Raw genomic sequence first — 18332 nt, 5'->3', positions numbered from 1 at the left:
GCTGTACACTTGAACCTGGGCAGCAGCTACAAGATTTCCAGGGCAGAGGAGGTGGCTTTGGTAATACCTTTGAGGTGATTCCTGCTCCTTGGGGGTCAGCATTGGAAGTTTTCTTCAGCAGGCCAAGGGCTTGGAGGTCAGGGTGAGGCAGATACTCACAGCTGTGGGATCCCCCAGGGCTCCTGGTGCTGTCGACTCCAACACGGTCAAGCACACAAGTGTGGTGGGGGTTGCTGGGAGGGCTCTATACTAAATAATTTTGGCTCTGAGACGGTAGTCATAAGGTAGGTGTCTTGTGACACGTTCTTGAAGGAGGAGTTCCGTGGCTGGCCTGAGGCCATGTTTAGTGAAGTTTCCTCTGTGTGCCTAAGACAGTCCTCCTCTTGCCCTACCTTAAGGTGGGGGGCTGCCCAAAACGAGAAAGAGTAGCTCTACTCCTACCTGGCACCCAGTTACATCAATAGAGCCCCTCGCCCCTTGGAACCATGCACACAAAATACTGCTGTTCACAGGGTACAGGGGCAGACAGGTGCTATGGGGTCACCTTTCACTGGCCTGAATCCACAGGCAGGCCACTCCTAAACCTCAGTTTCCCCACTATCAGTCTCCGTCACAGAGGATTGAGAGAAGTGCTGCCAGTGCTGGGTACCAGCTCTTGGGTGGCTTCCTCTGGTACAGAACTCCTGAGGCTATTACCCCCAGGGGACACCTGCAGGCCAGGCCGGGATCCTGGTGCTGCTTCAGCCTGCTGTGGCCTGGAAGGGTCTCTGGCTGCTGAGGCCCAAGATCCCGACTTGGCTAAGGAAGGCAGGGGCAGGCTGTGGCAGCTAAGGTCTCTCCCAGCCCTGATCCTGGGGTCCAGTCCCTGCACCGTGCTCAGTGCTGCCTGACAAATGTCATGCCTCAGGTAAATACCTGTCCTGAACCTTGCCAGGTGCATGTGCCTTAGCATGACACCATATCCTGCTGCATAAAAATGGCTTGGGCACAGGAGCCAAAGGATGGATTACAAAACAAAGATTACGATAATGTCAAGTTTAATCTGCCAAATATACAAGTTGAATTTGTGGAGCGTGTTTTGCCTGGGTGCTGCACAGTAAACAGGTTTCTTGAAATGATCAATGGGTAGGGTTAAAATGGGCACTGGCCCTGGCCAGGTGGGTAGGAACTGGGTGGAGAGGGCAGACAGGACAGACAAGCCATGACCCTTAAGGACCCAGTGGCACAGGCTCCCAGATGACAGCCCCTCTTTGAATGAGCACCCAGGCAACACAGTCCGGGGCTGGTTGTAGCAAACCCATCAGCAGATGCCTCCTGGCATGACCACCCCCGTCCGTGCTATCTACCAGACAAAGGAAAGCTCTTCATACCCCATCTCCCAGGCACCCCCCAACAAGGGCTCTGAATTCTAAAAACAGCGAAAACATTCAAATGGTTACATACGAAATGCTGTCCTGCATCTTTCTGTCTCAAAGATAGCAGCTTGCCCCTCCCCCAGCCCCCCCATCTCCCCAAACAATTGCTGTGCCAAGATGAAGAGGAGGCCCCAGGCTGTGGGGGACTCCTGGCCGTGAGGGGCTGTTGCAGCGGTGCCAGGGCACAGGGTAGGTGAGACACAGCAGAGGTCCCGGCAGCGTGGCCCAGGTCCTCGGCATCTTGCATTTACTTATTCAGGGAGAGTGACTGCATTCTTTTTCCCGACAGTGTGGCATCATCTTTTGCTGAGGGGTGGGAGGAGAAGGGCAGGGGTTAGAACAAAGCAACCCCCTACTCCCAACACATGTGCCAGAACCCTAGACCTTTAGGTCTGAAGGGCCACAGAAAATGTTCTGAGCAACAAAGAAGGGACCCAGGAAGGGCCGAGGTGCAGGAGACGATTTCTGCTGCAGCTATGGCCCCAGGCCCCAGACATTCCCGACATGTTTCAGTGGCCAGGAGCACCTTATGCAACGCTGTCCCTCCACAAAGCCCCACCAACACATACTCTAGGGGGCAAATGGAAAATTCTCACCCTACCTCCCAGAACCCTGTAATTCTTTTTTTTTTTTTTTTTTTGAGACGGAGTCTCGCACTGTCGCTTGGGCTGGAGTGCAGTGGTGTGATCTTGGCAGTGCGATCTCAGCTCACTGCAACCTCCACCTCCCGGTTCAAATGATTCTCCTGCCTTGGCCTCCCAAGTAGCTGGGATTACAGGCTACTGTAATGAAGACCACAATGAGAAACAGGCACTCGATACCAGGCCCAGCTAATTTTTAAATTTTTAATAGAGACCGGGTTTCACCATGTTGGCCAGGCTGGTCTCGAATTCCTGACCTTGTGATTCACCCGCCTTGGCCTACCAAAGTGCTGGGATTACAGGTGTGAGCCACCAAGCCCGGCCTAGAACCCTGTAATTCTAACCTCCATCCATGGGTTCTGAAGTCTAAAATCTAAACATTCTGGCCAGGCATGATAGCTCATGCCTGTAATCCCAGCACTTTGGGAGGCTGAGACGGGGGGGATCACCTGAGGTTGAGAGTTGGAGACCTGCCTGACCAATATGAGGTAACTCCGACTCTACTAAAAATACAAAATTAGCCAGCAATGGTGGTGCACACCTGTAGTCCCAGATACTGGGGAGACTGAGGCAGGAGAATCACTTGAACCCAGGAGGCAGAGGTTGTAGTGAACCAAGATCATGCCACTGCACTCCAACCTGGGCATTAAGAGTGAGACTCCATCTAAAAAAAAAAAATTCTAAACATTCCAGCAGTTACATGTGAAGTCCTTTCCTGCTGGGGGTTTGTAAAGCAGGATTGAATGGGAAGTTGGGATCTCTGGATTTCTGGTGCGGGTGACAATGTCCCTGAGCAATTGCTTTCCCCTTTCCAGGCCCACTTCCTCATGGTCTGGGGAAGCAGGACAGATGGGCACGTTGGGGCTCTCACAGACCCCTGGGAGATGGAAGGTTGTAGTAAGTCAAATGCTCCTATAAACTGGACCAACTCCCATAGCCACCCTGGCCTAGAGGAACCTCCACCACCTCTGGCCTGCCTGAAGGGAGGGCACAGAAAGAGGGATGCCTGGACTGGATGTCATGCCAGTCTGCACTGCTGTGTATCCAGCTTGCCCTCCCAAGCCCTGCAGATGGAGAGCGGTGACCTCAGGCAGCTCTCCCAGGTTCCCAAGGCACCAGAGACTTTGGTGGGACCTGTGAGTCTCAGGCAAGGTCTGTACTAGGGGCGTGGTTTCCTGTGACCTCCCGCTGTTGGGAGTAGTAACTTATCTACCTACTGTGGATGGTGCTCTGCTGAGATTTCAACCCACATCTTACTCCATGATGCCGCTGGACTCTCCCGGTCCCCTGGGAAGCGGCGGGCACACAGAGGGTGGGCCTCTCCTGAATGACCTCCTGGGCAGCAGTCACTCCTCACTTCATCATCACCTCGCGGACAGCGACACGAGTTCAGGGCTTGGTGGCTGGCCCAGGACCAGAGTTGGGGAATGTCCCTGCATGCGCAGCCGGGCCCTTACCTTTCCTTTCCTCCTCCTTCTTCCTGGCAGCTTCCTCCCGCTGTTTCCGGATGATGGCCAGCCGGGCCAGGTCTGCCTTGGCTTGCTCTGTCTTCCCGGCCAAGTGCATTTTCATGTAACGCTCTTTTGCCTTCTGCTTCTCAATCTCTTCTCTGTGTGGATAAAATGGTGTCACAGGGATGTCTTTCCCACTTTTTGCCAAAATGGATGGGAGACAGAATAAAGGCCAAGAATTCAGCCTAGGGCCAAGGTGGAAGGGGTGCTCTAGCTGTGAGTCCTTTGCTCCATGAACCCTCTGCTTGATAGATGTTCACCCAGAAAGTGAGCAGGAGGAAGAGGCCCTGGGAGGAAACATCTATGACCTCTGGAAAGCCTCAGCGGGAAAGGGGATAATGTCCGACTACAGCAGGGAGGGGAATCCTCCATGATGCCTGAGGGATTCATGATAAGGCTCTGGTGGCCACAGAAAAGAGAAGATGACCAGGAGGATTAAAGCACTGGGGCCCACATCCTACCAGGAATGAAGGGCTGGGCGCAGTGGCTCAGGCCTATAATCCCAGTACTCTGGGAGGCCAAAATAGGAGGATCATTTGAGGCTAGAAATTTGAGACCTGCCTGGGCAATATAGCAAGACTCTATCTGTACAAAAAAGAAAGTTTAAAAATTAGTTGGGTGTGGTGGCACATATCTGTAGTCCCAGCTACTTGGGAGGCTGAGGCACGAGGATTGCTTGAGCCCAGGGTTTCAAGGCTGTAGTGAGCTCTGACTGCACCACTGTACTCCAGCTTGGGTGACAGTGCAATCCTATCTCTAAAAAATACAAATAGAAAAGGAATGAAAAAGTGGAGGAAGCAGCCACAGGGCACAGGATGAGGACCACAGTGAGAAACAGACACTCCCAGTCTCAGGTCAACACCACTCGGCCCATTCTTACAGCAGCTCAGATGTGCACTGTGCTGTCCCACAAGGGGGCAGCACCTATCAGTAGGGGTGTGGGAGTAATCGCTGGGCTCCCATGGGACAGAGGTGTCAATAATGAACCCCCTAGCTAAGAGTCAGTGGTGAGGGTCAACAAGACATTTGCTACAGAGATGAGGAGATAACACCTGGTGACCTGCAGATCCCAGCCCAAAGGCTCTGCAGGGCCCTTCAGTTTAAGCAAAGTGCCAGGCTTCTGATGTGCCACACTCAGAAGCCTCTACGCTGAGCCTCAGGAATGATGACTGAGGCAGCCCAAAGGCTCTGCAGGGCCCTTCAGTTTAAGCAAAGTGTCAGGCAGGGCACCTCTGCAACCCCAAAGGGCAGAGGGAGCAACAGGAGCCCTTTTACTGAAAACCCAGAAAGGGCACAGCCTTACTGAAGACTGCACAGCTGCCAAGTGGCAGAATACCCAGGTTGCTGGGTTTCTGAAGTCAACGCAGAGAGGAAACTACTGAAGGGGAACGAGGGGTCCTTAGCAGCTGCAGTCACACCCAAGCTCACGGCCGTCCCCTTGAGGGTTTCAAAGACACACCCCTCAGCCATCATCCTAAATGTCCAGTCAGGAGAGAAACCAGCAGGCTTCCACCTCTTGTAAAAGAGAACCTTGAGGTCACCTGGTCACCACCAAAAGTCAGGGCACCAGTCAAGGACCGATCCTGTGCCAGGCACTTCAGTATTTGATCTTGATCCTCATACAACTCTTGAGGAAGGTATTTGCAGCTTCATTTTCACACGGGACTTGTAGAGACCCAGGGCAGCCGGTTGAGCCAGGCATAACCTCCCTATGCTGGGCTGGACTGCCTCTGGCCAGCACAGGCTCATAGTCCCCTTCCAGTCCCCATGGCCATGACACTACAAATGGATGCAGGTCAGGAATGGTCAGATCAGTGGGGTAAGGGAGGTCTCCTCAGGGTATGGTGTTCTGGAGAGGGCAATGGAGGGTAACCCTCTGTATCCTGGGCCATTACCTCAAGTGCAATGTTCAGGTCTGAGCCGGTGGTCCTAAACCCTGGTATCCTGTATCAACTGGTGAAAACAAATTCTGTGTGGATTTTTAAAGGCTACTGGAGGGCCTTTGGGTAATGAGACAGAAATCAACATAGCTACAGCCCCCAGCCAACTGGGGACCTCCGCATCCCACAGGCCAACTGCTAGCCTGTGTTCCCCAGGTCACCAGGCCCAGCCAGTGATGTTACCGTTCTCTCCTTGAAAGCTCCTTTGGCCCGTCCAGATCCAGTTGTGTGACCTTTTTGGTCGTCTGTGCCACCCGGTTGGGGTTCTCGATGTCAATGAGCCCTTCAACCCCTTTGCGCTTTTGCTAGAACAGGGAGAGAAGCTGGTTGTTGGAATTCAGGTCCTGTGGAGCCTCTAAGGGCCACTCCCACCATCTCTCAACAGCCCATCTGGTTGGGGACAAACTTGTGCTCCACCCCTAGCCCACACAGTGCTCAGCCCAAGTCTCACAGTGGGGACAGCTCTCCAGAGCATCTGCACCAGCCTGGGAAGAGCCCACAGAATGGTTGCTCAGGGTCCAATAACTTGCCCAACGTCAACCAGAAAGTAGATGGTAGATGAGAGGTGTACCCTAAACCAGCTTGCAAGCACTCAGACAGCTACTCCCCAACTTCAAGCTCAGCTTCCAAAAGCAGTTTTCCATGGAATCCCATGCCTGATTCTTCCTGCAAGAAGCGCTGGGCTGGAATCCTCATGCAGGGTGGGCCAAGTACGTGTTGTCACGACCAATTCCAATTCCCACTCACCTCAGCTGATGGACTGGATGTGTAACTTGAGAATGAGCCACTGATTCAGACTCTACAGGTTTGGGGAACTGGCCCAAGAACCTGGAACCTGCACCTTCCCCCTCCCCTGGGGAAGTTCCAGAAGCAACAAGTGTGTTCTCAATGAAGCAGGTTTGGTGAAAGTTTCACACCCTGTCAATTCCATCAATTCTCCTTACGGGAGTAGGGAGACAGCTCCACTCCACAGAGCTCCCTCCAGACACCTACACCCAAACCAGCTGCAGTTACTCTTCCACTCGACGCCTGGCACTGCAAACTTATGAAGTCTAAGAACTCGAGATTCGCCCTTACCTAACTGGACCCTTGCTGCAATCCTAAGCATATCCTTGATTCCTTCTTTCTTCAGCAACCCCCAAATATGGCTTAACTCTGTCCACTCTTCTCCACTGCCATTGTCACCACCCTAGGGCAAACCACGATTTCTGACCTGAACACTGTTCTTACTCTAAACACCCTATCATTCACTCTCCACAGAGAAGCCAAAATAACCTTTTAAAAGCCTATCTGGGCCGGGCGCAGTGGCTCATGCCTGTAATCCCAGCACTCTGGGAGGCCAAGGTGGGCGGATCATGAGGTCAAGAGATTAAGACCATCCTGGTCAACATGGTGAAACCTGTCTCTACTATTAAAATACAAAAATTACCTGCGCATAGTGGCGTGTGCCTGTAGTCCCAGCTACTTGGGAAGCTGAGGTAGGAGAATTGCTTGAACCCAGGAGGCAAAAGTGGCAGTGAGCCAAGATTGCACCACTGCACTCCAGCCTGGAGCCTGGTGACAGAGCTAGACTCTGTCTCAAAAAAAAAAAAAAAAAAAAAAAAACCCACAAATAAATAAAAGCCTGTCTAAGTCAGACATAGTGGCTCAATCCTGTGGAACCAGCACTTTGAGAGACTGAGGCCAGTGGATCACCAGAGGCCAGGAGTTTGAGACCAGCCTGGCCAACACAGTGAAACCCCATCACTACTAAAAATACAAAAAATTAGCTGGGGGTGGTGGCAGGCGCCTGTAATCCCAGCTACTTGGGAGGCTGAGAGGTAAGAATCACTTGAACAAAGGAGGCGGAGGTTGCAGTGAGCCGAGATCTCGCCATTACACTTCAGTCTGGGCCACCAAGAGTGAAACTCCATCTCAAAAAAAAAAAGGCTGGGCATGGTGGCTCACACCTGTAATCCCAGCATTTTGGAGGCCAAGGCGGGCAGATCACAAGGTCAGGAGATTAAGACCACCCTGGCCAACATGGTGAAACCCCGTCTCTACTAATAATACAAAAATTAGCTGGGCATGGTGGGCAGGCACCTGTAATCCTAGCTACGAGGGAGGCTGAGGCAGGAGAATCACTTGAACCCAGGAGACAGAGGTTGCAGTGAGCCAACATCATGCCACTACACTCCAGCCTGGTGAAACAGCAAGACTCCATCTCAAAAATGAAATAAAATAAAACCATATCTGGTCATGTCTCTCTCTCAGTTCAAGGCCTTCCCCAGCTACCACTACCAGCCATAAAGAAACCCCACACCAGGCACAGTGGCTCGTCCTGCAATCTCAACACCTCGGGAGGCTGAAGTGGGAGGATTACTTGAGCCCAGGAGTTTAAGACCAGCCTGGGCAATATAATGAGACCCCTATCTCTCAAAAAATTTTAAATTAGCTGAGTGTGGTGGCATGTGCCTTTGGTCTCAGCTACCTGGGAGGCTGAGGCTGCAGTGAGCCATGAGTGCTTCACTGCACTCCAGCCTGGGTGACAGAGTAAGACCCTGTCTCAAAAAAAAAAAGGAAAAAGAAAAGAAACCCCAACCCCTTCAACAATTACACAGGAGGTGCCCTTGCCAATCTCTCCTCCTGCATCTGGTCCACTCCACTTCTTATCCACTAAGTCACAGCTATACTGGCCCCTTTCTGGTCCTTGAACATGCCAAGCTTATTCCCACCCCAGGATCTTTGCACTTGCTGTTTCTCAACTGCTCTGCCCGCCGATTTTCAGAGTTGGCTGTGCTTTGTTTTTCAGATCTCAGTGTATAAGTTGCCTCATCACCACAACACTTTCCCAAGTCCCCTCAATCACAGTCTGTTTTGTTAGTAACACTTCTCACTACTTGAAACGGTACTGTCTAGCCAGGCATGGTGGCTCATGCCTGTAATCCCAGCATTTGGGAGGCTAAGGAGGGTAAATCACGAGGTCAGGAGTTCAAGACCAGCCCTGCCAACATGGCTAAACCTCATCTCTACTAAAAATACAAAGGCCGGGTGCAGTGGCTCAAGCCTGTAATCCCAGCACTTTGGGAGGCTGAGGCGGGCAGATCACGAGGTCAAGAGATGGAGACCATCCTGGCCAACATGGTGAAACTCTGTCTCTACTAATAATACAAAACTTAGCCGGGTGTGGTGGCACGCACCTGTGGTCCCAGTTACTTGGGAGGCTAAGCGGAAGAACTGCTTGAACCCAGGAGGCGGAGGCTGCAGTGAGCCGAGACTGTGCCACTGCACTCCAGCCTGGCAAAAGAGCAAGACTCCATCTCAAAAAAAAACAAAACAAAACAAAACAAAAAACAAAAATTAGCCGGGTGTGGTGGCGCATGCCTGTAATTCCAGCTAGTTGAGAGGCTGAGGCAGGAGAATCGCTGAAACCCAGGAGGCAGAGGTTGCAGTGAGCTGAGCTTGAGATCACACTACTACACTCCAGCCTGGGTGACAGAGCAAGACTTCGTCTCGACAAGGAAAGAAAAAAAAGAAAGAAACGATACCGTCTATTTACTGCTTTATTGTCTGTATCTCCCCATTGGAGTGTAAACCCTCAAGAGCAAGGACGTCATCTGCATCTACTGTTGGGACTGGTACTAAATGGTCACTCAGTCAATATTTGTTGAGTAAATGAGACCAGGTCCCAGGCCCTCAAAAGATTCAGTACCTGGTAGTCATCTTCTTCATCCTCACTGTCGTCTGAGTCTAGAGATTTCTTCTCCTTTTTGGGGTCACCTGCAGCCCCATCTCCACCTTCTTTTTGCTCCTCTTCTTCCTGTTTCAGAAATGGACAACCTGCAGAATCAAAAATGCAAAACAAATCCCCAAAACTGTGACCCCATCACCCCCAGGCTGTGGACCTTGAGAAATCAAGCCTCTGGAAGGCTGGAACCAAGGATGACAAGGGTCCTATTGTGACCCTGGCCCCCAGGGAGTGGGACCTAGACTAGACACAGGCAGCCTATGCACTCAGCACCACAGCTTGCAGGACATTCCCATAGTCCAGCAAGCTCCTCACACAGCCACAGAGGGCCCTGCCGCCCTTCCTAACCCAGCCACATCAGCAGCCAGGGTGAGAAGCTTGTCTCCTGGGGTCAGAAGGGCTCGGCCACCATGCTGAAAACCATCATGCTGGGATTCCCAGGCAAGTCCTCCCCACTCTCCACTCCCACTCCATGGCAGGCCAGCCGCCCTGACCCACCCATGCATGTGACCTCCTGCACCAGCTTCCCAGAATACCCCCTCAGAAGGCCACTTTCCCCCCACTCGCTGCCTTCCCAACGCCCACGTGCTAGCCTATCCCTGAGAATGGGTACTCCTTGCCTGGCCTCTCTGTGAGCCTAAGAGACAGAGCGCCACCCCGGGCCACTAGTGTGGCCTGGATAGGCATGTACTCACCCTGGCCTTCTGCTTCTCAGCCTGGAGCTGTGCGTCGATCTCCTCAGGGCTCGTATACTGCCTTGCCCGGCCTTTATGGCCTCCCTTTCTCCCTGCAGAGACCAGCAGTTTAGAAGATGAGGGGAAGGCAGCTGCCTTGACTGCTGTGACCCCCAGAGAGCTGTGTCCTGCTTGAAATGCTCTTATCAGAGGCCACAGAGACCTCCTCTACCCCTCACCCAGCACCACCCAAACCCGGACACCTCCTCCACCCTCACATGTTCAAAGGCACACAGGAAGCAACTCATGACCATATGACCCATCACCGAACTGTGTACTAAATGAAGGCTCCCGCACAGAAGACTGGTGGGGAACACATGGTGGACGGTGCACAGCAGTGACTGGCTACATCCCCTAGTCCCTTAGAATCCAAGCACAATGGACTGGGATGCAACCACAGAAACATGTACCACTTACACCCCTGCTGTCACTAGAAGGGCTTTTTATGCAATGTTCTGTCACAGTCAGGGACACATTTGATCCTCAGAACAAACCTATGGTACAGGAGTGATTGCTGGTCCCATTTCATAGACTAGCAGACTTAGATCAAAGCAGAGTGCTGAACTCCACAACGTTTATAGTCCAACTCCCAGGTTCTACCCTTACTGGCTTGGTGACTATGGGCAGGTATTTAACCTCTCAGTCTCAATTTCATCTCATCTGTGTCACTACCTCACGGGGTTGTCACAAAGATAATTAGTCAATATACAGAAAGTGGCTGGAATAGTGCCTGGTATTGAATAAGTACTACAAAAATGTTCACTAATGGCCGGGCGCAGTGGCTAATGCCTATAATCCCAGCACTTTGGGAGGCTGAGACAGGCAGATCACTTGAGGTCAGCAGTTCAAGAACAGCCTGGTCAACATGGTGAAACCCTGTCTCTACTAAAAATACAAAAATTAGCTGGGCATGGTGGCACATGCCTGGAATCCCAGCTACTAGGGAGGCTGAAGCAGGAGAACTGCTTGAACCCAGGAGGCAGAGGTTGCAGTGAGCCAACATGATGCCTCTACACTCCAGCCTGGACCATAGAGTGAGACTCTGTCTCAAAAAAATACAAAAAGTCTCTGATTTCCAAAGTACATTTCTGTAAGCAGAGAATCTACAATCATCCAGACTTACTTTTCCTTCTAATCTAGTATGTGGTGGTGGTCGGGGGGACCCACCACTGAGCACATACGCAATTGACTGCAGATATCAGAAATACAATAAAATACCTGGTGTTCATCTTAGTAGTATGGCAAAATGAATACTTAAGGGAAAAAAATACCTATAGGCAAAAACTTTGTGCTTAGACTAAAAAATGACTGACAAAGTACAGTTGAAAAAAAACCTAGTCTAAAAACTTAAAACGTGACTAGCAATTAAAGTATCAGTTTTACAGTCTGACCCTCTTCAGATGGGACACTAGACTGACCCTTGCTAAAGCCATCAGCCAGTTTTAGAGCAGGGTGGCACCCCCTCTGCTGGTCCCCGAGTATCCAGGGATGGCTATGGCCCCATCTCCACATAGTATCTCTCCTGAAAGGTGAGGCCCACCTGATTTCCAGAGTCTGTCTCTGTGAGCAGAGAATCTGTAATCAGCCAGAGTTGATTCCCACTCCAGAGGCAGTAGCAGAGATACTGGCCTCTTCTGATTTCTTACAGCAGCTGCAGAGCCATAATTGGGCTGCTACAGACCACACCACCCATTTTTAATGACTACCTAGGTTCCCAGAGGTGTCTAAGTCTATGCTTATTAAAATCCATTGTGAGAGAGCAAGTGTGCCATGAAAAAAACCAATATCCTGGCCGGGCGCGGTGGCTCACGCCTGTAATCCCAGCACTTTGGGAGGCCAAGGCAGGTGGATCACGAGGTCAAGAGATCGAGACCATCCTCGTCAACATGGTGAAATCCTGTCTCTACTAAAAATACAAAAAAATTAGCTGGGCATGGTGGCGCGTGCCTATTAATCCCAGCTACTCAGGAGGCTGAGGCAGGAGAATTGCCTGAACCCAGGAGATGGAGGTTGCGGTGAGCCGAGATCGTGCCATTGCACTCCAGCCTGGGTAACAGAGAGTGAAACACCGTCTCAAAAAAAAAAAAACAAAAAAAACCAATATCCTTTCTTGCTCTCTTAGTACATCAGTAACAACTCAAAGTTGGTTACTACAGGCTCTCCTGTCATGTACTTGGCTATGGGACCCTGACCTTAGCTTGGTCCACAGTAACTTTTATAATAGGCTCTTCAAGACTTGAAAAAATGCTTTGTAGTTAACCTAATGAAAATCAAAGTTAGTCACTTGCTCAGGGGTTTGATACTTTTAACACCTTCATGTTTTTCTGTGGTTTTCAAATTAACCCAAGAACGCATAAACCTTTCTGCCCAAAAAAGCTTTTCACAAGCCCAAAGACCATTTAACTATGAATTCATATATAAGGTTTTTCTTTTTTTTTTTTTTTTTTAGATGTAGTCTCTCCCCCGTTGCCCAGGCTGTAGTACAGTGGTGCAATCTCAGCTCACTGCAACCTCTGCCTCCCTGGTTCAAGCGATTCTCCTGCCTCAGTACCCCGAGTAGCTGGGCCTACAGGTGCTGGCCACGATGGCAGGCTAATTTTTGTATTTTTCAGTAGAGACAGGATTTCACCGTGTTAGCCAGGATGGTCTTGATCTCCTGACCTCATGATCTGCCTGCATCGGCCTCCCAAAGTGCTAGGATTACAGGCGTGAGCCACTGCGCTGGGCCCATATTTAAGCTTTTCTAATTGTAACCTCCAACCTTTGCCCAAAGTATCCATGAAGTAAAATTTTGCAAGGAGGATGGCTCATTCAGCAACCTCCTTTTACAGATGAAGGGACCTGGGGAACAATAGCAGAGAGGCTTCTCTGGCCTCAGAACAAATCAGTAGAGAGCTAGGTTTGAACACGTTGTTCTGTAATGCCCAATTATCTCTGGAGCGATTTAGGTTTGAAAACGCTCCAGGCAGATGTTTCTGTGGGCCGAGTGCATTAACCAACATAACACATGAGCTACCAATACAAATATATTTGTTCTGTGCCAGGAGGTACCCAGGCATTTTGTGAGCGCTATCATTTTACCACCCCATCCCCAATTCACCAAGCTGAGGATTAGCCCGGTGTTTCAGATGAGGAAGAGGTTAACTCGTTCAGAGCCACAGAATTAGACAGTGACATAGCTGGCATTCAAATTGGGGACTATCGATTTCAAAGGGGGAAAGAGGATAGAGAACCGGCTACAATGGAGTGGGCAGTTATGGACCTTCCTAGAAGGCCAAGAGCTGGCAAAGCCTTAAAAATAGGAATAGTTCATGCTTACTGGGCACTTTTAACGACTGCCTGGCACTGTACTGCGCACTCCACTTGGATTACGTAGTTGAAGCCTCCTGACAGTACTATGAGGTAGGTACAATCCCCCATTGGCAAATGAGAAAACGGAGACGTGGAGCGACTAGCTCAAACGAACACACCGAGCCGCTACCGAACAGGAGAGTCGAAGCCAGATCTGCAAGGCTCGTGGCATCGCCTTAAGTATCCGTAGGCAGGCCTGGCTGAACCGAAGCCAAAAAGGACCCACGTTTTACGCGAGAGGCAGGCGGGCCCGGCACAAGCGCGGGACGCGGTGACTCAGTCCCCAGCCAGGCTAAAAGTGGGATAAATTCCAGAACCCCTAGGCCCGGAGAAGCGAATCGTGGATCCGGCTTTTCACGCCGGCGAGGACCCAGAGCTTCCGAAACTCCTCAGATCACTGAGGGAGTGGCTCTTGGCCACCACAGTCCTCAGTTTCCCCATTGGGACAATTGGACGTCGAGGCCCAGCCCTGACTCTCAGTCGATGCAGACAACCTCCCTCTTTGCCGTTCTCAGAGACGCCCATGGGCTGAGGGGATAGCGGGAGCCGGACCTAGGCCGCCCCTCGAGGCCTGCGGGCCACACTCGCCCGCCCCTCACCTCCTTTAGGCATCGCGGCTCCGGCGGCTGCGGCGGCGGCGCCTCGAACTGACACCGGAACTGGAAATACCTTGGCTCGACTTCTTCCGCCCGGCCCAGTACCCGCCGCGGCCGCTGCCGCAGTCGCCGCAAGGACCCGGACCTCAGGGAGGCCTCTGCACGAAGCCGGACTGTCTCGCGCGCCGCCTTAGTCCAGGCTCTCCCGCGCGCTGCCGGGCAACAGCACCGCCAGTCTCTCTGTTCCGGAAGACGCGTAGCCCTGCTGGCCACCCACCGGAAGTGAGGGTGACGGGCTCCAGCGGCTCTGGAATTCTATACAGGCATTAGTGAGGGCATCTAAGATGACGCACTCTTCGCGCGAGGTGGGCGGGGCTCCGCGAGGACCCCATGCCGAAGAAGTTGCCTAAGGAGCGGAAGCCATCAATCGAGTAGCGGCGACGCAAGGCGGAGAAGTTTCCGGTAGGTGTTTTTCCTTGGTTCTGAATTACCTTGGCAACAGCTGAGGCGGGAGACAGGTGGTCTGCACCGTCCTGGAGGGCGATCTGAGTGGCTGGACCGGGATCATTCGGGCTTTGGACCGGAGTGAGCTACCGAGAGGAGGCGGCGCCCCGTTCCTTGTTCCGAGGGGATGGTAGATTTGGGGGTTTTCTTCTAGGCTTCTCACGCCGTGTTCTCTGGTAGAAACGTCTTCTGTTTTGTTTTCCTAAGCTGGATTTAGATACTGTTCTTTTTATGAGCTTTCCCCACAATCCCGCTTTAACACTTCCCTTTCCTCTTCATCGCCTCCTTCCCCGAGCGCCCCAGTCTCTGTTACACCTCCCAGTACATGTTTCTTCGCGATTTGATTACCTCCTACCTTCTCTTTCTCCTCGATCTGGTTACCGCCTACCATTTCCTCCTCCGGGAGGCCTCTTCTGACTCCCAGGCTTTATCAGGGCCCTCGAATTTCTCCTGGGTCATAGAAAAGCAATTATTCTCTTGTCACAGGCTATGCGCCTTGGGGCCGAGACCAGAATTCGCCTGTTTCTAGCTTCAGCATAGGAGAGACCAGTGCGAAGACCACAGATTTGGGAGTCAGGAGCTCTCCAGAGTCAGACTTTGCAAATTCTCAACTGTGTGACCCTGATTCTACCTCTTAGAGTTTGATTCCTCATCTGTGTAGTTGTTTTAGAGAGTTCATGAGAAGAGGCTGTGGCGGGGATGGTCTTTGTGTAGTGTCCGATACCTTACAGAAGGTATCTTCTGTATTGAATTAAAGAGAAATGACTCTTTAAAGAGAAATGACTGAATTAAAGAGAAATGAATCTGTTATGTTTAAAAGTAAATAATTAACCTGAGTTCTCTCTGGTAGCAAGGAAACGCTATGTGGTTAAAAAAAACACTTTGCTATATGAATTTGGAGCGGCCTCTTTTATGGGCATTACCTGACTTGTCTTTATATGTAGTATGTTGTTTGGTGTGAAAGAGACCTTGGCAATCAGCTAATCCACTGCTCTCATATTACAGATGAAACCAAGCACCAAAAAGGGAAAGTGACCTCAAAGTCACAGAATAATTTGTTAGAGCTAGACAAGAATCCAAGCCTGCAACTGCAGAGACCAGAGATCTTTCAGCTATACTCTTGGGAAGCACAGCTTAAGGTACTTTGATTTTACAACCATCTTTCCCTTTTTACTGTATTTTTTGTTTTGTTTTGTTTATTATTGAGGCACAGTCTCTGTCACTGAGGCTGGAGTGTAGTAGTGTGAACATGGCTCACTGCAGCCTCAACCACGAGGGCTCAAGTGATTCTCTTGCCTCAGCCTTCCCTGTAGCTCAGACCACAGGCACCTACCGCCATGCTCAGTTTATTGATTTTTTTTTTTTTTAAAGATGGGGTTTCACCGTGTTGGTCAGGCTGATTTTTGAACTCCCAACCTCAGGTGATCTGCCCAGCTTGGCCTCCAAAGTGCTTGGATTGCAGGTGTGAGCCACCACGCCCAGCTTTTTTTTTTTTTTTTTTTTTTTTTTAAGAGACAGGGTCTCACCACCTTGCTCAGGCTGTTCTCAAATTCCTGGGCTCAAGCGATCCTCCCACCTCAACCTCTCAAAGTGCTGGCCAAGACCAGAATTACAGGCATGAGCCACCGTGCCTGGCCTTCCATCTTTGCCTTTATAAATACTCACCTCCTGACTCCCGACGTCACAGCCCTCCTTACACTCTATTGTAAATAATTACTTTTTTTTCTCTTGTCTGTCTCCTTGTTAAAATGTCACCTTCTAAGGGGCAGAGGCTGTGTCCTAACTGTTCTGTGTTCCCAACATCCAGTATAGGGCCAAGTTTATAGTTGATATTAGCTAATGACAGCAGCAAATGTCTCTTAGGCACACATCGTACACCAGGCATGATAACATGCAATTATAATGAAGCCTTCACAATGACTACGTAAGGTGGCTTCCATTATCCTCATTTTATAGATTTAGAAATTTACAAATATAGAAACAGAGACTTAGGAAGGTTAAGTACCTTTCTGAAGATCACAGGGGGTAAGTAGCAGAGCCAGGATGTGAACAAAGCCAGTACTAAGCCCTGTCCCATAGCTATGACCCTATGCTGCATCAAGGAAGTCAACCTGGACCAAACTAATGGCTGGCAAAGGTCTTTGGGGATTCGAGACTCAGAAACTAATTCATTTAAATTTTTCCCCCCCAGATCTTTGCAAATTATCCTGTAGAGGGAAAATGCCTAAAGTCAAAAGAAGCCGGAAAGCACCCCCAGATGGCTGGGAGTTGATTGAGCCAACACTAGATGAATTAGATCAAAAGATGAGAGAAGGTGAGTGGGGGAGTTCCTGTCTGGGTGGGTTGGGTCTAAGGGTCACAGGCTTAGATGCCTCCAGGGGACAGGCATAAATGCAAATTTAAAAAGAGGCTGGTCTGCTAACACTGACATGTTGTGTTTGCTTTTGAACTCATGGAAATACCGTAAGTGCCTGAAAATAATATGACATTAATGAAAAGGTCCTCAAAAAGGTGTTTTTTTGTTTTTTTCAACTTGAATATAAAGGTTAGGAAGTATAGATCAAATAGTCAAATAGTCTACCTATAGTTATTTCCTATTTTGTTTAGATGTATATTTAAAATCATACGCAGTATATTTACTTGGAAGTGCTATTCCTTTTCAGTTTCATCGATTAGTCCTTGCTTCATCTGTTTTCTGTCACTTCCCTTTAAATGGCATGTGAACCCTCAGTTTATGAATCTGTGTCCTATGCTGTCTTTGGAAATTTTGTCTGAAGCCACAAGCATCTGTTGGCCTTATATGATCACAGTGTGACCACTTACCAAGTTACCTTTTTTTTTTTTTTTTTTTTTTAATGAGACAGGAATCTTGCTCTGTCGTCTAGGCTGGAGTGCACTGTCGTGGTCTCGGCTCACTGCAACCTCTGCTTCCCAGGTTCAAGCGATTATTCTCCTTCCCGAGTAGCTGGGATTACAGGTGCACACCACCACACCCAGCTAATTTTTGTATTTTTAGTAGAGATGGGTTTTCACCATGTTCGCCAGGCTGGTCACGAACTCCTGACCTCAGGTGATCCACCTGCCTTGGACTTGAAATGCTTGCTCACAACTAACCTGATCATTGTTATTCTGAGGCCATACCTCCAGCAGTAATTACTAAATTAAAATCAATGTTAAATTACTTTGTCTTTTTTTCTTTTTTTTTTTTTTAAGACAGAGTCTCACTCTGCTGCCCAGGCTGGAGTGCTATGGCGTGGTCTTGGCTCACTGCAACCTCCACCTCCTGGGTTCAAGTGATTCTCCTGCCTCAGCCTCCCAAATAGCTAGAATTATAGGCATGTGCTACCATGCCCAGCTAATTTTTGTATTTTTGGTAGACATGGAGTTTCACAATGTTGGCCAGGCTGGTCTCGAACTCCTGGATTCAAGTGATCCACCCGCCTTGGCCTCCCAAAGTACTGGTATTACAGGCATACACCACTATGCCTGACTGGCACAATATCGGCTCACCTCAACCTCTGTCTCCTGGGTTCAGGCAATTCTCCTGCCTCAGCCTCCTGAGTAGCTGGGAGGACAGGCACGTGCCACCATCCCCAGCAAATTTTTGTATTTTTAGTAGAGATGAGGTTTCACCATGTTAGACAGGATGGTCTTGATCTGACCTCGTTATCCGTCCACCTCCACCTCCCAAAGTGCTGGGATTACAGGCGTGAGCCACTGCACCTGGCCAACTTTGCCTCTTTTTACAAGAACTGGGCCAGGCTTGGTGGCTCTCGACTGTAATCCTAGCACTTTGGGAGGCCAAGGCGGGTGGATCACTTGAGGTCGGTAGTTCAAGACCAGTCTGACTAACACGATGAAATCCCTTCTCTACTGAAAATACAAAATTAATCGGGCATGGTGTCGCATGACT

The 18332-nt window shown here is 50.3% G+C and overlaps 2 protein-coding genes across 4 annotated transcripts in view; one reads left to right on the top strand and one right to left on the bottom strand.

Moving 5' to 3' along the window:
* Positions 1 to 1020: 1020 nt before the first annotated feature.
* Positions 1021 to 13968, bottom strand: PDAP1 (PDGFA associated protein 1). The gene is made up of 6 exons (XM_002744033.5): positions 13919 to 13968; positions 9930 to 10021; positions 9199 to 9306; positions 5691 to 5812; positions 3514 to 3665; positions 1021 to 1721 (listed from the first exon to the last, which is right to left on the bottom strand). The coding sequence occupies exons 1-6, from the start codon at positions 13929 to 13931 to the stop codon at positions 1663 to 1665; spliced, it is 546 nt and encodes a 181-aa protein (XP_002744079.1). The 5' UTR covers positions 13932 to 13968; the 3' UTR covers positions 1021 to 1662.
* A 337-nt stretch (positions 13969 to 14305) lies between these two features.
* The window catches only part of BUD31 (BUD31 spliceosome associated protein), a 10897-nt gene continuing 6870 nt past the window's right edge, over positions 14306 to 18332 (top strand). Inside the window, exons 1-3 of one of the 3 annotated variants that reach the window (XM_008983156.5) lie at positions 14306 to 14377; positions 15425 to 15558; positions 16611 to 16733. In XM_008983156.5, the coding sequence (XP_008981404.1) occupies positions 16640 to 16733 (94 nt within the window). In that variant the 5' untranslated portion in view covers positions 14306 to 14377; positions 15425 to 15558; positions 16611 to 16639. Of the gene's footprint in view, positions 14596 to 15424; positions 15559 to 16610; positions 16734 to 18332 lie in introns of all 3 variants that reach the window. The other 2 variants (XM_008983180.5, XM_008983167.4) reach the window with 2 other exon arrangements.

This window comes from Callithrix jacchus, chromosome 2, assembly GCF_049354715.1.
Source record: "Callithrix jacchus isolate 240 chromosome 2, calJac240_pri, whole genome shotgun sequence".
Lineage (NCBI taxonomy): Eukaryota > Metazoa > Chordata > Mammalia > Primates > Cebidae > Callithrix > Callithrix jacchus.
The sequence above is the reverse complement of the archived record's forward strand: the minus strand, read 5'-3'. Positions and strand labels throughout refer to the sequence as shown.

Coding starts and splice junctions, on each gene's coding strand:
- PDAP1 (XM_002744033.5), bottom strand. Junction 9,307..9,929: donor CTGAGAAGCAGAAGGCCAGG/GTGAGTACATGC, acceptor TTTCTGAAACAG/GAAGAAGAGGAGCAAAAAGA. Junction 5,813..9,198: donor ATGAAGAAGATGACTACCAG/GTACTGAATCTT, acceptor TCCCTGTTCTAG/CAAAAGCGCAAAGGGGTTGA.